The sequence below is a fragment of the Talpa occidentalis genome, unplaced genomic scaffold (genome assembly GCF_014898055.3).
Source record: "Talpa occidentalis isolate TD23 unplaced genomic scaffold, MPIMG_talOcc4v2.1 talOcc4.16, whole genome shotgun sequence".
NCBI classification, from domain to species: domain Eukaryota; kingdom Metazoa; phylum Chordata; class Mammalia; order Eulipotyphla; family Talpidae; genus Talpa; species Talpa occidentalis.
The window spans coordinates 30,501,789-30,525,398 of record NW_023601653.1 but is presented as its reverse complement, the minus strand read 5'-3'; the positions used below and the strand labels follow the sequence as shown (position 1 = coordinate 30,525,398).

The 23,610-nt window shown below is 39.6% G+C and overlaps 1 protein-coding gene across 4 annotated transcripts; it reads right to left on the bottom strand.

Annotated features, from left to right (window-relative positions):
* Nucleotides 1–1,215: 1,215 nt before the first annotated feature.
* On the bottom strand, nt 1,216–23,539 carry BBS10 (Bardet-Biedl syndrome 10). 4 transcript variants are annotated; one of them, XM_054696199.1, is made up of 5 exons: nt 23,279–23,539; nt 21,949–22,896; nt 10,084–10,181; nt 4,207–4,299; nt 1,216–1,365 (listed from the first exon to the last, which is right to left on the bottom strand). In XM_054696199.1, the coding sequence occupies exons 1-3, from the start codon at nt 23,461–23,463 to the stop codon at nt 10,175–10,177; spliced, it is 1,140 nt and encodes a 379-aa protein (XP_054552174.1). In that variant the 5' UTR covers nt 23,464–23,539; the 3' UTR covers nt 1,216–1,365; nt 4,207–4,299; nt 10,084–10,174. The 4 variants fall into 4 exon arrangements, with proteins under 4 accessions (XP_054552174.1, XP_054552173.1, XP_054552175.1 ...); XM_054696198.1 differs by lacking the exon at nt 1,216–1,365 and adding an exon at nt 3,324–3,935; XM_054696200.1 differs by lacking the exon at nt 1,216–1,365 and adding an exon at nt 3,324–3,387.
* Between the last annotated feature and the right edge of the window lie 71 nt (nt 23,540–23,610).

Sequence of the window (23,610 nt, the reverse complement as noted above, 5' to 3'; positions counted from 1 at the left end):
GTACCATGTGGGAAATATACAGGATTGCTATAATACCAACAGAAGGGTGAACAGCACCTTGGCCTGAACTGTCACCCCCAGCTGGCCTCTGTGTACATTCTTTAGCTGTGCAGCTTTCAAACTGCATTCTATGGAGCCTCAGGGCTCCAGGGAGACAGAAGTGTCTCAGGGGAAGTTGCTGATCAGGTCACCAGGTAAATTCTGAACCCTCATGTCCCACTTCAGCCCCCACACCAGGGCTTGTAGCTGTTTTATATGTTGGTGTTTCCCATAAGATTTGTTTAGTAAAGTGTGTGTGTGTGTGTGTGTGTGTATCCATGTGAAGGAGACAATTACAGAGCCAGAGAGACAGATACAAACACAGAGAAAGAAGAGGAGGAGAAGAGAAAAGTTCAGAAATCTTTATTAAGGATCATTTCCCTAAGCATCTTCTAAGAGTCTCTCAAATGAACTCTAGTTCTTCATGCCAGTACCCCTTAAAACTGCACGTATCACCCTTAGATATTGACAAGCAGGACCCCCGTGGGAGGTTCTGTGATAAAGGTATCTCTGTGTTTTAGATGCCCTCCTGGAAATCTGTTCCCTCTGTGTCCAGGACTGTCTTGCTGTGACAGAGCCATCCAGGTGAGGTGCTCCTAGCTCACACAATTTCTGGTCTCTTTCTTCTCTTCAGACTGCTCCCTAAAACTGTCCGGTGTGGGTGGTCGATCAGTTGCCCTAAGGAATGCTGCAGCCTGTTCTTATGGGTTCTTCTGTGGTCCCATGGTCAGGTCCCAGTTCCAGGTGTTCAGCCAACAAGGAGGTTGTTCCTACTGCTCAGTGTGGTGTGTCCTTCACTGAGTGTTTCGATATTGGGTTGCCAGAAAAAGATTAACAATCTGATTTTGAGCTATTGACCCAACAGGAATAAGAAGAATTCAGGGCTTTGGCCTGCTGATCGTCCTCTGTCTAGCTTTGGACTTCAGCTGCATGTGGGGGCCATGCCCAAGTGTCTAGGCTACAACTGCAGAGCCACCTCTGGGCTCCAGCACGCAAGGGCACTGACAGTGGTAGCAGGACTCTCTTTACCTCCAACCCCTTGCTGCTGGCATTCAGGAAGCTGCCTATTTCTTTTGCAGGCTATGTACCACATGCCAAGGAGTCCTCCAGCACAGACCAGGCCTGTTTACTCCAAGGGCTTTTGAGATTGCTGTGCCAGAGCAATGGGTCCTCTAATCAATATCTGTTGCATACTTTAATTGATATGATAACATCGTGTTGTCCTGTGGTGACCAGATCCAAGATGTGCATTCCTTGAAGAAATGGGAATTTGCTCTTCCCATAGACCCATAGGATTCCCTTCTGTCCTCTCCTGTTCTGCAAGTGCTGTGTGTTCAATGTAAAAACAGATGACATTCTAAGAATGCAGTGATTATGGCCTAAAAATTTCAAGGCATGGTTTGAATATGTTATAGTTACAGCATAGAATACTGAACAATAAATGTATCAGCAAGAAATGAATTGTCCTGCATGCTATGGGCAAGACATAGATCTGATCATCATCAATGACACATTGTAAAAACCCCTGTGAGAATCATTCGAGGTCATATTCAGGATGGATGATGTCAATCACAAGGATGAAATAATTGGCATTAGGGTTCTGCTGGAGCAAAAATATTTTGTTTCTATGCAAATAACTTGGGAAAAGCCACAGCATTGTGAATAATTACTACATAGGTACATTTCTCTTGCAGTGGGAGATACAAATTAGCCAGGAACAACATATTTAGCAAAAAAAGAGAATGAAGATATAGTTACTGGACATGAACAGGAATAGATAGGGCTGGGATACTATGAAGACTCTCTCCATGCCCTGACTGGAAATTATGCATACATTTACTCTACCTGTTTTCTAAATTATAAGTTAATCATCTCTCATGGACCCATAATTTTTAAAATATATATGGCCACTACCACCCCCATTGCCCAAATATTTTACCCACCTCATATCAGCCCTGTTAAGCCCCTCACTATAGTCAACCTGATCTTTAGCACTAACCGCCTAAGTGATCCCTGTTTTTTAAATCTCTACACGTTTTCATGCATTTTCTAAATTGCTTCAGAGTGCTTATTCTAAAATATAAATCCAATCAAATTTTTCCTGCTTATAATCCTTCAATATTTAGGGAACCATATGGACAATCTCTGATTTAGCACAACATTTCCTTCATGATCTGTCCCCTCATTATTTCACCTTCTACAAAACCCCTAGCAGTTACTCTGTTTTAACCACATCATTGGTAATTTTCAAAATCCTCAGGGTTCTAGGGCGAGTTCCATCCCTGGCCAAGGAAGTGACCCACATGGCACAGCAGACCTCTCCTGTCTCACCCGCTGCTCCCCTCAGCAGTGTATTTCAGTCAGTCTGCCTGTTCTGCTCCCCACTCTCTCTCTGGTGAATCCCCTCACCCCCCATCTTTGGCCTGCACCCCAGCTCTTATATGCATAAATAAATAAATCTTAAAAAAAAAAATTCTCAGGGTTCTTGAATTTTCTTCCTCTCTTGGGATTTCCATTAATTGTCTTCCAAAACAATTCCTCCCTGCCCAGCAAGATTCCCTGGGGCTCCCTCCCCTGCAGAGAAGGATGATGACAATGGATGGTAAGACATTTAGGGCCCTTGATATTAAAAAAAAAATTATTGCAAAACAATGAATTAGTATATTGGAAAACAGACAAAATTATGTCCCTCTCCTAATCATTGTAAGAATTTTAGAGTTTTTCATTGTTAAAATTTACTCTTATTTTATTAGTCAATAAGAGTAATCAGAAAGACTGAAACAAAATCACAAGATACCATGAAGAATTAGCTCGGAGAAAACAGAGAGAGAAGGTCATAACAAATAATATGCAATTTCCCTCATGACATCAATAGTTAATATTTTGATACTTTTGGTTTTCTCAAAGCCACCTTTAATTTTCATCATTGTTCAGTTTACTTCTCAGCAAATATTTATGTTTCTTTTTCATTGCCTTATGTAAAGTCATCAGTGTATCTTTTGTGTTGTCTTGTTCTTTTTTTTTTTCCTAAATGCTGCTTTAAATGGCAGGCCAGGGTATAGGGTGTTTGATGTTCTCTGAGTTGCCATGAGGTCTGGGCTGTAAATAAATTATAAATGTAAGGCATCGTTTATGAATTATTCATTTTTGCTTGTGCTTTCTATAGAACACTATGCATCAAAATCAAATCCAAAGTACTGAAGCCTTAGGTGGTATAAGATAATTAAAATAGCTAGTTATTCAGCCTTGCAGAATTATGTATTTCAAAAATCTATGTCTATGTGAAAATATTTACCAGTTGGAAGAAGTGCAGCCTCCTCTACACTTACCAGCACAGAGGTGATGCATCTGCAATGGAGAAAGTGAGCAATTTAAAGAAATAGAGACCTAATATCATGGGGAATATGTTAGTTTTTCAGTTAAAATAATGCTTTCCCATAATGTGCACACTCTTCAGTTTTTGTGCCTGGAGCCCAATCCTGTGGATGTCCAGTAGGATATTCTTTCTTCTTTCCCAAACAGAGCATAAGTAGGCTGTCCTCTACTTACTAAGTCACCCAACTTACTCAGTTACAGAGCTTCATTCAGAAGTTACTTGGTTGGAACAGATTAGATTGTCCCAAAAAAATAATCGTGATTTTTCTGTTCACAATCTGTTAACCCATAAGGTACCAGAAATTGAGCAACATCAGCAAATTTCTATGGAAACCTGTGTTCAGTATTTCAGTGTGCGATAGGAAGGCCCAATCCTTCATTCATCTTCTCTTCCTACCTTGCACAGTTGTTGAGTCATGTAGGTCTGAGGCTGTCCCAGTCAGGCCAGGGCGGGAAACCAGCAAGGACAGGGTCCGTGTGTGGGAGTACACCATGTGGAGGGCTGGTTCTTAATTCTGGGTCTTTGAATTCGAAATTATTTTTCATGTGTATGCAAACATACCAAAGCATATTCCCAGCAGAATAATCTATTTCTTTCATTAGATTCTTAAAATACTCACAAACCCTCAAGCTAAAAATAATTAAGAATCCCCACTCTGAAAGATATGAACCGGGAATGAAACAGGACTTTTTCTAGCACATCTCTTCAGCAACGTTCCTCCCTCCTAGGCAAACTTCTAGGACATTTAGAATAAATGAAAATGTTCTCCTCACTCTGAGTGCTATGAATACCTGAATCTTAAATCAAAGTTCCTCTGATCCATTCTGATCCATTAGGAAGCAGGACCTCCTCTTCTGGAAGCAAGTTTTAATAGCTCTTTCTGCCTGTAAAAAAAAGTGAAATTATAATTAAAAACTCCTTTGTTCCCTCTCTCTTTCTGGCTTTCCCCTTTCTCTCTCCCTCTTCCTTGGCTAAAAGGAACCGACAATAGCAAAGCTTGAGAAACAGAAGATGCTAATAGGTCCATTATATTTTCACAACACCTTCTCAAGTATTCTGGGATGTGAGGGTCTTGGTGTTCAATAACTACACAGAATGAATAAGTGAATGCACGGACAATTTGAAGTTTGATTCTGGCTACCTAGAGTAACTCCCCTCTTACATCCACCCTCCAGACCCCAGGAAAGCACACAGACTCTTGCTAACAGAACAGACAGACAGGTTTGGGGATTGTAAACTATAGTTTTCCATTGCTAATGGAATAATTTCACATGCACTCACACACTTAGGGAGCCAGGGTCAGCCCTTATGAGATTCAATGAATATTGTTTGTGCTCCAAGAAGGCAGGTTCAGGAATACCTGATTCCCTGATTGTATCCAGATGGTATGGGCTATTTATATGAAATGATCTAGCTGATGAACTACATCATCAGCATTGAGTCGGGGAATTTCCATCTAGGGGAAAAAGAATTCAAATCCTTCTTTGCATAGCCTTGCAGTTTGTACACCCCCAATCTAGACCATTCTATGGAAAACTAGAATGAACTCCCCTGGCCTCCAAGTCACCCCTATGACTGGCAGCCTCCCCGTCACCATGAGTCCCACTCCCTATTGCCAGCAGCACTCCTGCACTGGCATCCCCATTTCCTGATGGAATGATCGCCTCTATTTAGTGTTCCTTGTTTATATAATTGTCCAAAAATAAATAAATTCTATATAAACCCATATTAATAAAACACTAAATTTTATAAACTCAGCTTTTCTTTTAGAACCCAAGTAAGAGCTTTAGACAAACTTTCTCCTATTTTGTGACAGGGTTCAGGATAGACTCCCTAAATATGGCACATTGGCATACCGAATACTTTAAACTGGAGAAATTTGAGATATGGTATGTGTAGGAAAGATTTATCTGACCTTTCCCACAAGCAACATAAAATCCTATCTGAGAGGTGCCCTCCTTAAATCCAGAGAAAAGGAATATCCTTATCTCTACGACACCAAGAAAATATGAAAGAATAGGAGGACTTGCTGTTTCCCTGGGTTACAACAGTAAGCTCATGCCTAAGGAATTGCTAAGAAGGGGATGTCAAGATCTGAGGAGGTGATGCTGGAGGTGGACATAAGAGCAGTATATTAAGTCCAAATCACTATCTGAACAGATAATCTTGTTTTAGGGTACACTAATTTCCTTGCCATTAAATTCCTGGATATGGTTGTTGTTGATTTATTCCCCTCTCCCCAAACTTCTAAAAATAAGTGAACCATGGAATAGACCAGAGACACACTTGGGGGGTGGGGAGGAGTGGGGAGAGGAAGGACTAGGGTCAAAATAAGGGGGGAGGTGCAATTGTATGGGGAATATAACCAAAATGAAAATGCATACATTGTGCAAAGATGAAAAAAGATGTAAGAATTATATAAAATAAAATATTTAAATAAAAAAAAAGATTCAGAACTTCATCTGGACATGAAAGATCAATCTTTGATGAGGATACCAAGCAGTGACCTGGCTGAATTCTGAATTTATCTCATATGTAGCTCCCAGGCTCTTCTCTGAGTTTAGTCAATTGAGAAAGTTTTAGAAAATGTCTGACTCAGTAAGCAGGCACTTCATTACACTAGCTGTCATACTATAATAGAACTTCTCCAGTAGGTACAGAATTCCTAAGGGATTACCTCAGGATCACAGCACTGTTTGTAGTTAACACTACTGGAAAGTATGCTGAAAATCTGGTAAGAGCGTAGGTCTCAAGTGCATGCACGCATGCACACACAAAAGGAGTGGAGGCGAGGGAAACTTCTGGAGGTGAATGATATATTTGAAGGAGGAAGCTAGGAAATGGGTATAGGCAGTCAGGAAGAGGGTGCTCCAAGGCCCCGAATCCATTTGTCAGCCTGATTGAGCAACAGCTGGTTGGAGCCAGGAGGGCACACTCCTGCCCCCCCGGCCCCAAGCCCAGGTGCCCTAGGCCCATTTATCAGTCTGACTGGAGAGGAATTGCAGGCCAGGAGGCCCCTGTAACCTAGTAAACCGTGGATGCCCAGAACACCAACACGGTAACACAACGCTAAAGCAATGGGCCAAAGCTAGTTTCAGAAATGTAGGCGAGGTAATATGGGCAAACTCAGGGCACCTTGGTAGCCTAGGAGACTCCTGTGGGCCCAGCCAATTAGCAAGAGACACAAAGTGGAGACACCCAATGGCCAATCCTCTACTCCTTCCCATTATATGCATACAAGCACCTGCTTTTCAGCCCCTCAGTGGCTACCCACCTGGGACACCTCTCTGCTCAGAGGGCTTTCCTGGTCTTCTTCCTACCCATCAATAAATCGCTTGCTTTTCTGTAGCTTTGGTCTTAATTTTGAATGCTTTCCTTGCCAAAAACACAACCCGCCTGGAGTCTTGGGGTTCAGGCCTGCTCCCAAAACCCTGATTCATGTTTATTACCTGGATTGTGGTAATGGCTTCATGTGCGTATGTGTATGTTCAAACCTATCAAATTATATAATCAAATATATGCAGTTTTTTGTACATATCAATTATACCTCAATAAAGCTGGGTGGTTTTTTGGTTTGCTTTTTAAAAATACCCTCTCTCTAAGATAGAGTCACACTGTGAGGTAATGGGGATTTGGAGTTCCACATACAAATTTGGGGTGGGGACAAAATTTGGTCTATAAAAACTGGGTAGCACATAGAATTTGGGAAGCTGGAAATAAATAAGAGAGATGAGAGAACACAGTCACCCCCATCTCAAGGAGGGAGGCTGGGGATCATATGGAGAGAGACAGAGAAAATGAAGTTTAAAAAAATATCTGGTAGGTATCTGCCAAAAGCCATCTCCCCTTCTTTCAGAGGAATAGAATTTGGCTGGACATATGATTACCTAACTTAGAGGCTGTATTTCCTAATCATCTTCTGGCTATGTGTGGTCATGTGATTCAAATGTGAGTGGAAATGAATGTCTACAACTTCTCTTCACTCGCATAGAAGGAATGTGCATAGAAAGAATGTGATTGCCTTGTAACTCTGTTCTTTATCTTATCTGTGAAAGGGAGCAGAGGCCTGTCTGCAGCCCAGCTTTGACTGTGCAGACAAAGACAAGGCCCTGGAGGGAAGCAGGGAAATAAGAAAAACGAGTTTGGATCCCTGCACCAACATGTGGCGTCCCCTTACCCAACCTTTGCTCAGCAACACTATCAGGTTAGAATGACAGAAATGTCTACATAGTCCCTAAATTTTAGAAACCCTTTGTTATGGCAGTTTTGCTTTCATCCTAACATAGACAAAAAAAATACCTTCCATGGTTCCGTGATTAGTGTATTTTTTAAACTCTTGTTATGAAAACTTTCTAGCAAATGAATTTAACAAAAACAGGATCATTAACCATGTGTAACTATGCAGTTTTAGAGTTTAACAACTTTGCCATGTTTACATCATGTATATCCTTTTCAAGAGGATTTAAGAAGCATTTTGTTTTTGTTTTAAAATTTTCTGAATTATTTGCTGCACTGCTTGGCAATGTACACTATAGGTTGTTTCAAACTTCAGTAAATGTCCTTTACATGTGGCTTTATGTATTGGTGAGGAAATCAGAGACATGCACTGGTTTTCCATTGTAAGGTAACAATGGATGAAGTGAAAAGAATCGAGGAACTGTAGGAAGAGGAATTTGAGGTGGTTTGAGAGTTCAGTGGGATTAGGAAAAGTCTGAGCAAGGAGTGAGCAGTGGAAGAAGTGTGGGGTTTGCAGAAATCTTGGGAAAGGCACTGAAATCTATACAGTTTATGGGAGAGACTCAAACCATTTCAATTGAAACATTAAATACAGAAAATATTACAAAAACTAGAGCATTTAGGAATAATAAGTCAGCCTGTCTCAGTACATATGTGAATAAATGTGTGAAAGGATGAACTTAGCTGTTCCACTGGATACAATACCAGCTTTGGCATTTAAATACCAGTGGCCATCCTGGACCAAGGTAAAAGCAAAATAAATGGGGCATAACTGCACAACTTCCGTCTTCAGAACCTGTATCTAGAATTTCATCTGGTGCTCCTTCACCTGAGCCTGAGCTGAACCATCCTTTGGCTTTGGCCTTACAATTTCTGACTCTCAGCTCTTGTCTCCACCTCTCTCACAACTGTGAAGCTGTGAAGCTAGCCAAGAGGCTGAATTACCTGAGAGTGAGGTGTTCAATTTGCCTTACTTGACCATTTTTTTCTCCAAGTAAGAAGATAAATCTATCATGAGCTCTAAAGAACAGTCCCACCAGATCATGAGTATTTCTATTTCTGGATTCCAAATGTGTGCATCATGTTGTCCTGCATAAAAAGTCAGGATGAAATATAAAACTATACATACTTCAAGAAGCAGGTAGGGGCCAGGAAACAGGAATGTTGGTTTTTAAGTTTTGTCTTTGTGATTTTCAGGCTTTCCTATTTGGGGCTAAAAGTCCATATTCAGATGTTCTGTTTTGTCTGATTTTGAGATCTTAAATCTATTCTCTCCTCCTACAGAAACCCTAGTTTCTGAGATAGTTCCCCATCTGTGCATGCATCTCAAGGTGCAGTGCCAGGGATTCGTGATGGTGTTTCCCAATGTGCCTGGCTAACCTGCCCTAATTAACATAATGGGGAAAATTAGAAATTTAGATAGCTATTGTGTTGACAAAATATCAGCGAATTAGTTTGGGGGACTGTATACAAGTAGAAGAATATTTTCAGTTTGGCAGCAATGGATAGTGTCATATTTGCCAGGCGATTTCTCAAATTTAGTTATTCAAACCTCACTGCTATTTAAGCCAGTCTGTAGATCCTGTGCAGAAAATCAGACTCAAACAGACAGAATTCTTGGCATAATCTCTGGAGAAAGGATCCTTCTAAGATTATCTAATTCTATAGAATTCTGTTTTTCATTGTCCTTCACTATATGTCCTTGAACTCTGTAGAAATTTAAGCCAATTTGTGGAAGGTTGATAGTAATGCAAGTATTTCCTAATCTTAGAAATAAAAATGAACTTTGTCTAGTGAAGGGTGTTAATTTCCACTCTATAAGAGACCAGTCTGTCATCTATCAGCCAAATCAACTCAATATTTCTGACTCACTCTATACTTGCTTTTCCTCTGGAGTCTCCTTTAAATCAGTTTTTACCAGTTTCTTCATTAAATGAATGAAATAAAAATTTTGACACATATCATATTAATTTTATATTTTGTATGAAAGTCCTAATTTAAAAAAATCTTTTACCACCCTGATTCTTTTGCAACTTATTTCATCCCACAAAGTCAAGTTGGCAAGAAGTGAAGGTAGAACCCTGAGTTTCTCGCTGAGCATTTACCCATAAGAGACTAGTTGAATGAACTACCTAAGTGCAAAATAATGTTAATTCTCATTCCTGGACACAGAAGTTCTAGATTTGAGTTTACTTCAGTACAGAGTTATAAAAAACATTATATGTTTGCAGCCAAATTTGAAGATTGCTGTGATTCTCCTTTATTCTGTTTTTGATCCTACATTTTTAACTAGTTCACTTATATAACAAAAAATGGGAATACCAGATGTTGTGCTGGGCTTGGGGAAATGAGGTGGAAAATGAACATTACTGGATCTCTCGCTCTCTCTCTCACTCTGATTGACTCCCTCTTACTCTCTGTCTAACACTTACCTCTTCACCTGTTTTCATGTTAACGTCATTCTCTGTGAGTGGCTTCTCCACGAGTTGTGGACTGGCTGCTAACACTTCAGCATCTTCTTACTCATATCCTTTGTGGAAAAAAACAAGAGCACAATTAGCATAAGTCTTTTTTTCAAAACTGTCGACATGAGAAGGAGCGTTCTAACTTGGGAAGGAGGGTGGAATTTTTTATAGGACTTCAGCAGGCAGGGTCAGCTGAAGTTCAGTTAGTTTCAAGAATATTTGCTCAAAGATGGTTCTCAGGAAAGGGAAGAATTATTCCAACTAATTAGCAGGCATTGTTTGGACAGTTTGGATTTTACTAAGAGGAGTGGGAGGAAGCAAGGGACTGAGGTCATTTGAAAGGGGTGGGTGGGGGTATAAGCCATACTGAGACAAGGACAGGGAGAGTCAAGGTGGAAACTTCAGTTCTTCAGTACCTCTTACATTGTCCAGTCCTTCGTCCATGAAGACCTATCCTCCTCCAACCCTCCACCCCAAGTAGTTGGCTAAGTCTTAGGGAAGAATTTTGATTGATTTGACTGGAACCAGTGTTTACCTATGGACAATTCACCGTGGTGAATCAGGACGGGTCCCGCACAAGGAGGCTGCTCCCAGGTAGACCCAGCGAGAGCAGTGGGAGGAGCAGCGCTTGAACGGAGGGAGTAAATCAGCCCTGGCAGTGAGTGCAGCTCTAAGCCCAGCAGCCCTGCTCCTCACCCCCTTGTCTGACCAAGAAACACTTCACTTCCTCCTTCCAGGTGAACAGCTCAATTTTGCCTTTAGGGGACTCTGCTTAGGGAGGACCACTCAGAGAACTTTTTGCAATGAGTACAGTAAGCAAATGCAGAGGAGGTGATAGCCTCTTCCCAGAGAAGCTTCCAGGCAAATGCTGAAAGAATGGACACAGATTGCCCAGATATCTCAAAGTTTTCAAAATGATCAGTGGTCAGTGGGGAAAAATAAACAAGTTTTTTTTTAAAAGGTTTTATTTATTTTTGCATAGAAGAACTGGGGTGCAGGCCAGAGGTATGGGGGTCAGAGGGTTCACCAGAGACAGAGTGGGGAGCAGAACAGGCAGAACCACTGAAGTACACTGCTAAGGAGAACAGCAGGCAAGACAGGAGAGGTCTGCTGTGCCAAATGGGTTAGCTCTCTGGCTGGGGATCAAACCAGGCACTGTGGTGGTAGTGTTGAGATTGAACCCCTAGGCCACCATGGAGGCCCTCAACAAGTTGTTTGGCAATGCTCCCTGCCTTTTCTCTCTCCTTTTGGCAGCAAAAAACCCCTTTTGTGGTCATTACCCCTTCTTTCCCATAGAAAGACAGATTTGCATTCTGAACAGTTACTAATAGAAAAAATTTAATATAGAGAAGGAAATATCTGTCCTTATTTATATTTTGCTGGAAGAGTAAGTTGGTTTCATATCAGTTTTTCAAGTCAAAATTCTAAGACTTTGACCCTTGACTTTCCACTTACTTGCTCCATGACCTCGGGCAAATACTTAAAACTCAATAAGCCCTAGTTTTCTCACTTGGGAAACAAAGACTATCATCTACCTCAAAATTTAAAGGGATTACCTGAAATATATTAAAATACAATGATTATAGTTATTTCTGTGATGATGATGTTGATAATCATCTAACTAAAACCTACTCATATAATTATTTTCACTACCAATACTATCTTTTAAAATAGAATTTTAGAATTAGAAGGGAACTCACAGAGGACCTCAAACAGTGGTCAAGCAGTCATCTCTAAAGATATCTCAAAGCTCTAGCACCTACAAGGAGGGGAATTGGGGATTCATGGGCAGAGCAGAGCAAATCTCTTACCTGCAAAGTGGGGTTAGCCCAGGACAAGGGAATCCTCATTTTAGAGTTGAGGATCTGTGTGTGTGTGTGTGTCTGCATCTGTGTATGTTCATGGGATGTGATAATTAAAGAGTGTGTGACATCAGAAAATTATCAGCATTGACCCTGATTACAGATGCTGGTGAATTAGTAATGTAGAAAGGGGAAATGAATTTGACTTATCTGTGAAAAAGTAACACTAATTACAGTCATTTTCATGACCATTTATGCTTAATTACCATGCAGCATCATGTGTATCATTAAATATGTACTGTTAACTTGTACATAAGTTGTCTTGATTCCCATCACCGTCTCTGTCACTTAGATACACTGCTAAATGTTCCTACTACTTCAGGGGCTATCAAGAGGGACCTGACTCCCTGCAATTCCAGTATTGCCTGCAAGGTTCTATTGACAGTTACTCTATTTGAGAAAACGGTCTTCTCAGTCATACCCCAAAGCAGGGAAAGTACAAAGGATCTGAGGTCTTTGCCTCTCTTTTTCCACACTAGATAGTCTCCCTAGGGCCAAGGAACTCACCTTCCACAACTAAAGGGACACACACACACACACACACACACACCCCCCAAGAGACAGTGACAAAGAGATGCAGAGAGAAACAGAGAATGATATGCAGTCCAACAGAGAAGGAAAGAGTCAGAGAGAGACATAAGAGATCGGGGAGCAGAGAGAGGAGGAGACAGAGAGGCAGATGTAAAAAGTGGGGTGAAGACACAGAGTTCAAGGAGGAGAGTGAAATCAGAGCCCTTAAGAGGGGCTGCTTGTTTTCTCTGATTCTTCATGGGACAAAATATTTCCCACAAGCAGACCCCTGCCAACTGTAGGGCCCCTCATTACTCTGATTAGTGAAAAAACAGAAAGAAGGGAATGAAAAGAAAAGGGTCAGGGAGAAGAACAGTAGATAAAGTAACAGAGAGATGAGGACAGACAGGGAGGGGTTAGAGAAAAGGACGAAGGGTGTGAGGGGTTAGTGGATCTGCTGAATGCTCAACAGTACCCACCAGGTTTAAAGGAAATGGAAACACCGAAACACGGGCGACACATTTGTGTCCTCTCTGTTGCGATAAAATTTCCAAGTTATTAAATTTCCAAGTTATTAACTCATTTCTGGGACATTTACCTTGTACCTGGAATCAGACTAAGTGCTCTTACTTATATTCACTCAACCAGTCCTCAAAATGACACCATGCGGCAGGTACTATCAAGGTGTCCCTATTATGAAAAAGGAAACTGAGGTATGTAATTTGTGCAAAGTCCCCCAGGTAGTGAGATTCAGATCCTGGCATCTGGCTTCAGCACCTGTGTTCTCAACCACCATGGTCACTGGCAAAGCTAATTACATGATAAATAGTTAAGGTATCATTAATTTAAAACACTCGTTTAATTATAGCTATTTCAAATTAGCTTAAAATACAAGTCAAGCAACATTCTCAAGAATAAAACATTTCGTTTCCATGAAGGCTTCAATATCTTGTCGGTTCAGCAAGAGAAACAGGGGCAGAATTCTAGTGTGATTGAGAGAGAAGTAGAAGCCTTGAGGATTTAATGACTTCATGCTTCTCATGCAATGAGGTGGGGCAGGCTCCAGGGTCCCACCTCCATGAGTCCCACATGTTGCAGCGAGTTGAAGTTCAGTTGAATTCCCTTTGAGAGACCTTGACTGGACAGAAATTAGGTTCCTCGGTGACTCTGATTTCCCCTGTGAATACTCATAAAAAAAGATCTTCACCAGCTTTTTAATGTTAATAAATAATGATAATTTTGAAAGAATCATTTGATTATCATCCTTGAAGATTAATTGGATAATTAATTTTAGCTAAGTGCTCATGAAATATAAAGTGCTATATAAAGCAGAAGGATTTATGTTCTCATGTTCTCATCAGGCCTACAGAGCAGAAATTCTTTGTGAAATGAGAAGCTGATTATGAAGGCTCCTAAGCAGGGCTGATTCACACCAAATTGCACCGACCCCTCCTCAGAGAACTCACTGAGAAGGCAGATGATTTTCAGGGTCATTTTTACTAACCAGACTGAGACCTCGAGCATTGAACTGCAAACCTAAAGGAATTGACAAAAGAGGGAATTCAACTTCCAGGTTATTCAGTTGCAGGACATCCATGACTCACACTGACTTTTTAAACTTTTTTGGGACAGGTGGTGGTACAAAGGGCTTCTTATGTTCATGGAACACTTGTCAACCCAAGAACCTGGGGGATCTTGATGTGACTCAAAACCCATTTGATAGCTGCAGACTTTTGAACAAATTGACAACTAATAATGAAAAGGGGGCAAAAAGGTGACTGCACTGGTGTAGGATTAAGAGCATGAATTTTGGAGTCCTACAACCTGGGTTTGAATCTGTCGTAACTTTACTAACTACATGATCAGAACGTTACCATCTTCTATGCAGCTAACTCCTAAATTAAACTTCTATTTATTGTATAAAACCGACTGTGCTAGAACCTTTAGAACATTTTGATGACTATGGCAGAGTAAGCGTCAAAGATGTGTCCACATTCTATCAATAATCCCCAGAAGCTATGAATATGAATGGTTAACTGGATGAGGGAGGAGTCTGAGTAGCTTCCAGATTGGTTCTGGTGATGAGGTAGAAGATGGTGCTCTTCACCGAGATGAAAAACATAAGAGGTTTAAGGATGTAGTTGCTGAGTTCAATTTTGGACATGCTGACTGTTGAAAATGACAATCTTTCAGAGTCTGTTTTCTTTCCTATACATCTTATTGAGTATGCTAAGAAAGCAAGGCCCTGACCTCTACCCAGGCCATTTCTCAGGCTGGTTTTTACAGTGGGGGACCAATGCTGTGACAAAGAGGTGGCTTGATCACTGCTTGCAATAAAAGAGATTCTTGAAGTTCAGTGTATCCCTTTCCAGTAACACAATCCACTGAGTGTGTAAACATCCATCTGCTCCTGTTTCACCCTTGTGGGATTTGGGGAATGACAGTAACTTATGTCAACCTGCTAATACTCAAGCTACTTGCTGTTCTGTGAGTAATGACTTTTATTTTTGCATTTTCATTTTGGTTATATTCCCCATACAATTACAATTTTCACCCCCCTTATTTTGACCCTAATCCCTCCTCTCCTCCCCCATTCCCATAGTGTGTCTCTGGTTTATAGTTGCTTGTTGATTTTGATTTTTAATTTATTATAATTAGTCTTTTCCTTGTCCCTTATTTAGGTTTTCTAAATTCCTGCTGTGAGTGAGACTATCCGGTATTTTTCTTTTTCTTTCTCGCTTATTTTGCTGAGCATGATCCCTTCCAGCTCCCTCCATGTTGCTGCAAATTCCATTGTGTGTATATACCACATCTTCTTGATCCAGTCATCTGGGTTGTTTCCATAGCTTAGCTATTGTAAATAGTGCTGCTATAAATATAAGGGTGCAGGTGCCCTTTTGAATTAATGTTTCTGTGTCCTTTGGGTAAATATCTAGGAGTGGAATTCCTGGATCACATGGAAGCTCTATCTTTAATAGGTTGAGGAATCTCCACACAGCTTTCCATAGTGGTTGGACCAGTTTGCACTCCCACCAGCAGTGCAGGAGAGTTCCTTTTTCTCCACATCCTCACCAATATTTGTTGTTGCTAGCTTTTTTTAATATGTGCCATTCTCACTGGTGTAAGATGGTAACGCATTGTAGTTTTGATGTGTATTTCCCTGATTACAAGTGATGTTGAGCATTTTTTCATATGCCTGTTGGCCATTTGCATATCCTCTTTGGAGAAGTTTCTTTTTAGCTCTTCTGCCCATTTTTTTAAAAAATATATTTCTTACATCATTTTTCATTTTTGCACAATGTATGCATTTTCATCTTGTTTATATTCCCCATACAATTGCACCCCCCAGTAATAAGGACTTTTATCTCTGAACCAAGAGCCTTGTATCTTTTGCCTTTATCCACAAAAACAGCAATAGGCTGACTTACTGTTTGGAAGTAGGTTAAAACCAACTTCAACTGGACCTGAGTTGAGGGTATGTCAATCTTCCTGGAAACACCAACTAGGGAGTTGTCTCATCTCACTAGAGACATTTAGGCCAGATAACATGCCTAGAAATCATCAGAAGAAAAGTCATCGTGCATGCCAGGAATTTGAATCATGTTACCCTGGGTGATTTTATGAGGGAGGGAAAGGCAAGAGGAGAGAAAGAGGAGCAGAGGAGGTGGAAGAGAGAGGACAGGGGAGGTGGAAGGAAAGAAAAGAGGGGAAAGAAATAATAAAAGGTAAACAAAAATAAAAACTGAGGAACACGGATATTTTTGAGGCAAGAAGACACAAAAAGTGACCAAAAATTATGTAAATATTTTCCTACTCAGTCTTTGTATCTTGGTAGCTATTGTTTTTGACTCCTTCCTCCACCTTCTCCAGCTTCTAATTGGTTAATTCCAGTTAATCTTTGAATCACACTTTGTTCCAACCCCATACCTCCTTCCATTCTTAGCTGACATTCTAGTTTAGACTCTAAATTTATCACTTAATTCTTTGCAATAACCTTCCAATTGGTATCTCTGCTTCTGTTCTATCAATGACAATCCACCTACATAGTACTTCCAGGTAAATTTTCTTAAAATTTCACTTGGATTCATTCACTCTACCTGGTTAGAATTAGTCTGTGGTTCCCTAGTATGTCTGGGGTTCTTTTTATATTTACTGACCCTTATTCTTATCGCAGAACAGGATTTGACATCTTGACTAACAAAATTTACAAGAGAGAAGCTAAAGGATCAGGGGAAGGAGAAAAATGAAAAGGACACACATGTTGTGAAGAGCTGTCTTTGTGAGGTATAAGTCTGTCAGGGTTAAGCAAGCTATGACCTCCAGTCCAAATCCAGCCTGCCATCTCTTATTATAAATAAAGTTTTATTGAAGCACAGCCACATCCATTACTTGCATATTGTCTATCATCTTTGTGCTCAACTGCAGAGATGAGTAGTTGTGACAAAGACTATTTGGCCTATAAAGCCCAAAATATTTACTATCTGGCTCTCTATATAAAACTTTTGCCAACCCCTGGTTTAGTTACAGCTACAATGTGAGAGAATTTTAAGGAATGTAGAAAAGGATTTTTTAAGAAGAGAGGATAAGGATTACCAACTGGATAGATCCTTGTGCACAGCCTTTGAAAGATTCCAGTAGAGATATGAATTACTTTTAATGCTGCATTGATTCTCTATGTCTTCTGAGACTGAGACACAAGGCAATTTCAATTAAAGCCCCCTCATGTGTTGATCCCTTCAAATCTGTGAATGCACTATTAATCTCTCTCCTGAAATTTCTCCTAACATTACTAAATCTACCTGATTCCTTTAAATTCCTTCTTTCAAATTCCACTTCAAGTTTATCTTCTTGATAAGCTCTCCCTGAATTTCATCAAACACAGTAAGTTTATCTCATGTGCCCTAGCTGCATTAAATCAGTATGTCCCCATTCAACCTTACATACTTTTCATGGTATGGGGCTATCTCGCTTACAGCCAGCAGCTTATTGAAGTCAAGCACTGTCTTTTTATTCCCCAGAGCTTCTGGCAAAGAAATTTGCATAAAATTGTGTTAAATTTGCTCATAGAGAAATCCTTTGCCTAAACATTTGCACATAGCAATGTTTGTGTCAATTTTTAAGCAGCTGGAATTACGTAAAATTCCAAACCTTGTAAAGAGAGGATGAGGGGACAGCACTCTAATACATGACCCCTCCTTGACTGCTAAGCTTGATTTGTTTCTCCGCTCCTTAAGCCCTTTCTGAACTTTACCTCCTAAAGCCCCTGTGTAAAGGAGGGGGGAAAAAGAGTTTCTTAGACAGGACAGTGCTGTGACAGTGGGTATCTATTACCTATTAGAGAAGTCCGTGATCATGTTGAAAGTGTGGGCTAAAGTCCTAATCTTTTTATTTTAGGGCACATATTTCCTATAATTGATCCACATAATTATTTTTAATTGAAATTTTTATGGAAGTGTAATATGTAAGCAACTCCGAGATCAAGAAAAAGGGCATAATTCATGCATAAAAATTCATATCAAGGTGTCTTTCAGTTTTTAGCGCCCCTAGTCACTCTGAGGCAATTGCTATGATGACTTGCAATTGCATTGACTAATTTTTGCCAGGCTTTCTACTTTATATAAATGGAATCATAGAGTTTGCAGTTTTGGAACTGATTTATTTTGGTTTGAGAGATTCATCCACAGCATTGTGTGCAGTTGTATGCTATTTCTTCCCATTTGTTTTTACAATGCATAAACCATTATATGTTTATATAATGGAATACTGTCTGTTTCATTTTCATCAATATTTATATTGGAATTCTCAAGAACTCAGCTGTTGTAGAAAATGGACCAAGATGCCAATAGAAATTAAGAAGAAAATCCCATTCACAATTGCACCAAAAAGTATGAAAGACCTGGTTAAACATAACTAAGGAGGTGAAGGATCTATACAGTGAAAATTATGACACTATCAAAGGAAATATGACACAAAGAAATGGAAAAATATCCCATGTTCCTGGACTGAAAGAATTAACAGTTAAAGCCAATTTACAGATCCAATGCAATACCTCTCAAAATTCCAGTGACATTTTTCAAGGAAATAAAACAAATAATTGTAACAGTTGTATGGACCTACAAAAGTTACTGAATAGCCAAAGTAATCCCAAGAGAAAAGAAATATGGAGTTACCACAATCCCTGACTTCAAACTACACTACCCAGCAATAGTAATTAAAATAGTACGGTATTGGGGGAACAAGAGAAACACAGACCAATGGAACAGAGACCTCATCTATAAACCCACACAATCTGGACAGCAAATCTTTGACAAAGAAGTCATGACCATAAAATGGAGAAAGAAAAGCCTCTTTAACAAAGTGTTGAGAAACTTGGACAGCCACATGCAATAACATGAAACTAGATCATTATTTAACTCCACACACCAAAGTTAATTCAAACTGCATAAAATCAGAAAAAAAGTTCAGGCTCAAATCACACCCCTTTTCTGCCTTTTAGCAGAAACATGGATACCATAACATCTCCAGTATAACATGAATGGTTCCCAAGACTAAAGCAGTTCAACTATTTAAAGTGAGATAAAAATGATGTGCTGGCATAGGGTGAACAAATACAGAGATTGATTCATAAAAATTATCGGGAAAAGTGCATTTGACTTGCAATTTCAGAAAATAAAAAACTCAGCCGAGATGTTAATGCATATTTGTCCTTTTTTTTCTTCCATGGTGTAGCAGATTGTATTTTCCAAAGATATCTCAGCCCACAGTCTTCTTATAATGTGACAATGGCATTCTTTCTGTTGAGTGGTAGGGACAGTGTTCCCTCACTTTGCACTTCAGTTGACCTTTATTATTGTCTTAGCCAACAGAATACAGTGGAAGTTGTCGGCTAAATCCAGGGAACTCCAGAACCATAAGATATAATAATATAGAATTCAAATTTAGTAAGTTTCATTATGCAGGACTACAAAGCATGGTTTTCTCTGTGACTTTACATTTTCCTTGGTCTTCAATTTTTATTCAGAATTTTTACTGTGATTTGTTCTTTTTGCAGGTCACCTCAAATCCCATGTAGATAAGAGTTTAAATACTACATAATTGCATTTTTAAAGTGTTCTTTTATCTAACTCAGTGATAGAGCAATTATGCTAGTGATAAGGATTAAAAATGTTTCACCATTTTAAAGTTTTTTTCTAATTAAAAGTAAATAGTTCTTCAAAAGACATTCATTGGCCCTTTCATTGTATCACATATTAGACAAGGTACCAACCATATAAAAACACAGTCCCAGCTTACAAAGGAGCTCCTGAAATAGTGACTATCACTATAAAACACCTACATATGCAAAATACAGGGCCTCTGTGGAAGAATCTTTCAATGACTTCAATGATGGAAGAGTATTTAAAACAACACAAAGCAAAAATCAAATGACCTAAATTTTTTAAAAAGTGGATGGAAAATATTACACAGTAATTTTACAGTATGTCCATTCATCCACGAATTCAATGTAGCATAACATAGTCTCTCCATGTTCACAAAGTGTTACCATATGCATAAATCTTATAAAAATGAAATTATATTTAATGAAAAGATCAGGAGATACTGCATGATAGATGTTAGTTTTTTAAGTACATTAGTCATTACTTTTTCAAGTATAACTATAATTATTTTAAACAGTTCTTCTAAATTTGACTGCAACTCAAGTAGTAACATCCATCCGTTTCAAGGAAAGGTACTTGAAGGCAGGAACCATCAACTTGTTGGCCACACAGTGGCCACAGTGTGCACTAAGTAAGAATATTCAGTATCTGCCACACAGTGTGCACTAAGTAAGAATATTTAAATAGTAAGCTGGAAATAAATATTTAAGAGAATGGATTAAAGATACAGCTTCATTCAACAAACGCTTCTGAATACGTGGTATAAACAGCTCAGTATTGGGTGTTACAGAGAACCACTAAAAAAGTAGAAGATACTGTCTTTATCTACAGTTAGATACTCAGTATTAGTTGCAATTTATAAACCTTTAAAATAAAATATAAATCCTTGAAAACCTATATTGCGAATAAGAAAAAAATTATTTACCATTAAATTCTGGCTATGCAACAAATAAAATAAAACCCAGCATATACAGCAATTATTTTCATAAGCTCAGGAGACAGGAGAAAGTTGAAATTTAAATTTCATAATCTGGAACTAATTTTTAGAATGGTAGTAAGTTCACAATGCAGAAAATTATGTTTTGGACAATATATTCAGTGATATATGGGCTGGTGAAAATCTAGCCAGGCTTTTCTGCATGAAATGGATATAAGCAAGGAGTGACAAGGAAGAAAAATCAACTGACTTGAGAATCAGTGGTAACATGTCTGTTTTACTTTATCATTTGAGTAGGATTAAAACTCTGGTTAAAAAAAACTTCCAATTTTAGAGTTCATCTTCTGAATCTTGATCATAAATTTTCTGAGGTTGTCTCTTAATATTGATTACCAGATCAATGGTTAAAATTTTTGTCAAACACTGAATAACTGAGGTTAATAACTGGTATTTACCAGCTACTGATTCCAAACCTGTGTGATTGCTGACCATGGGTTGATTGGTTTGCAGTGCATGGACAGCTCTGACATATATTTGTGGAAAGCTGTTATTTCCTTTCTTAGACTTGTAGAGGATTCTGGGAATGCTTAAGAGTGCATTAGCTATCATCATACTAACAACCATGGTTTCTTCTGATTGCTGGCAGCTTTTGGCATAGTTGGCAAGATAGTAATGTAACAAGATCTCAAAATTACCACCCACTGGCAAAACACAACCTGCCGGTATAGAAGAGAAGCAGTAACTCTGGAAAGAACACGTATCCAGTGACTCATCTCTCACTGGTAACATGCTCCCCTTGATAGCAGTTTCTGTGACCTTCAAATTTTCATAAGAAATTTCAATTCTAGTGCCTTCTGTTGTTGAACTAGCAAGAGAATTACTCTCAACTGGTTCAGGGTCATCAATTACCCTGGTTTTTTTTTGAGAGAAACACCTCACTTTTTCATCAGTCTGGTGAGTATCTGTTGATATCACTTTTGGGGTTGAACAAGGAGTGTATGTTTTTAATTCTATGCTTGGAACTACCAAATCTGAATATACTTTTAAATATGTTTCCATTTTTGCCTGTTCATTTTTGTTCTTTACAATCACACCTTGATCTGGCCTTTGTACCAAGTCATTAAACGTTTCTAGTAGTTGATCACTTTTTCTACTATCCTTATAAGTAAAAGGACCTGATATATAATTTTGGTCACCAGCTGGTGTCACATAGTTTAGATCAAGGCCTTTAAATAACTGCCGAAGCATTTTAAAAGCTCCATGTAAAGCATCCTTATGTTGTTCAACAAGACCCTGCACTAGTCCACAAAGAACTACACAGTGTGGTATAAATGAACATGTGCTAATCAGACCAAGATGAACATACCTTTTAGATCGAAGGACAAGGGGCTTACAAAATTTCACCAACGCACAGTTAGAGATTTCAGACTGTAAAGAGGTCTGTGGTGATATAAAGGGAGAAAGACCAATGATCCTTTGGATTAGAGAAATTTCTTCAGCCGATAAACATTCCACCACTGATATGCCATTCAATCCTGCATAATAAATAACTAAGTCTGGTTGTTTCACACTAGATAGGAGCAATTTTATATTCTGCTTCTGTAAATGTTTCATTATTGCTTTTGTCCTTTCTGTAATCCACAATTGAGATGTCTGAAACTGAGCTTCTGAATTTAGAATAAATTCTGATCCAGAAGATGAAAAAAGAGGTTGAATGGTATCTGTTACTATCACTAGGCTCATTTCACCATCTGCTGGACAGTACACAGAAAAATCTCTGTGAAGCACAAGTCCGTCTATGATCCTGGAATCTGAAACAGGAAGGCCAGTAACACCAATGTTCAACTCTACAAAACAGTCATCCACTAACTCAAATACTTCTTCAAACCCCCTCTCACAAGCCATACACTTGAAAAAGTAGTCACTCATCAATTGTGAAATAAAGTTTTGATTATTTCTTCCTACTCTTCCACAAAAGTATGCATCTAAGAGCAAGTTTAAAGAGCTCCTACACAATGTTTTCTCTTTAGTGGATGAAGGAAAAACAGACAAAAAGTGTTTACTTAAGTACTGGTCCATAATGCAATCTAATATTTGTGTCTGAAAGGTTAGAAAAGCTTGGGAAATGAGTTTCCACTGACAACAATTTTTCCAATATCTTCCATGGGTTTGAATATTTTTGGAAATCAAAGAATCCTTCTCTTTGTCTGTGACTGCATGAAGTCCTCTGAGCAAATGGCAGAGAAAGATAATGTATGTTTTAGCACCATCTCCTGTTTTTCGTAGATGACTGGAAACACATGCCACTATCATCCTGTACAAAAAAAAAAAGAAAGTAACTCAGATTTTCAGTGGGTTGCCTTTGTACATCTGGATCATGTTGAAAATGTCTTCACAGCTATAGACATAAATGGAAAATAGATTCCCTCTGATTTCTCCTTAGTTTTCCCTTTTTCAAGTTACTTTGTTTTATTTCAATATTCTAGGGTGGGGTGCAGCAGAGAGAACAAGAACAGTTTTTCCAGGAATAGCCTCAAGGGTCAAAAAACCAGGCAAACAGTCTGGGATACCCGGCTATGGACTGCAGCGTGGATCGTGAATACCTGGCTATGGGATGCTCTAATGGGCTGGAGTGGGGGGATGCAGGTCCTAGGCGAAGGGAAGCCCTAATGGGCTGGAGGGCGGGTCGCGGGTACCTCGCTATGGGATGCTCTAAATGTAGCGCCCCCAAGAGGCGGCCTCCATCTCGACTGAGCAGCACCTCGCCGGTGGGCTTCGTACACAAGACCTGACGCCCGTCGGGCCCCAAGGACCCGCTCACGATGGTTTCCAGCACCTCCGCCACCTGCAAGGCCGCTTTCAAAGACCCCGCAACAGCCATACCCCAGGGTTCAGGCGGCTTCGGGCGCCCGTTGGCGGAACCCTAGGACCGCGGGTCGGGGGCGCGTCGGGCACGGCTAGGACGGAAGGGGCGGGGAGGAAACCGGAAGTCCCGGCCGCTCGACTTCTCCATTGGGTGTGGGGGCTG

Bases quoted from the DNA above. Each gene is read 5' to 3' on its own strand.
- BBS10 (XM_037513952.2), bottom strand. From the start codon at position 23,463: ATGGCTGTTGCGGGGTCTTTGAAAGCGGCCTTGCAGGTGGCGGAGGTG. The intron at 22,897-23,278 runs GTACCCGCGACC...TTTTTTGTACAG, and splicing joins TTAGAGCATCCCATAGCGAG to GATGATAGTGGCATGTGTTT.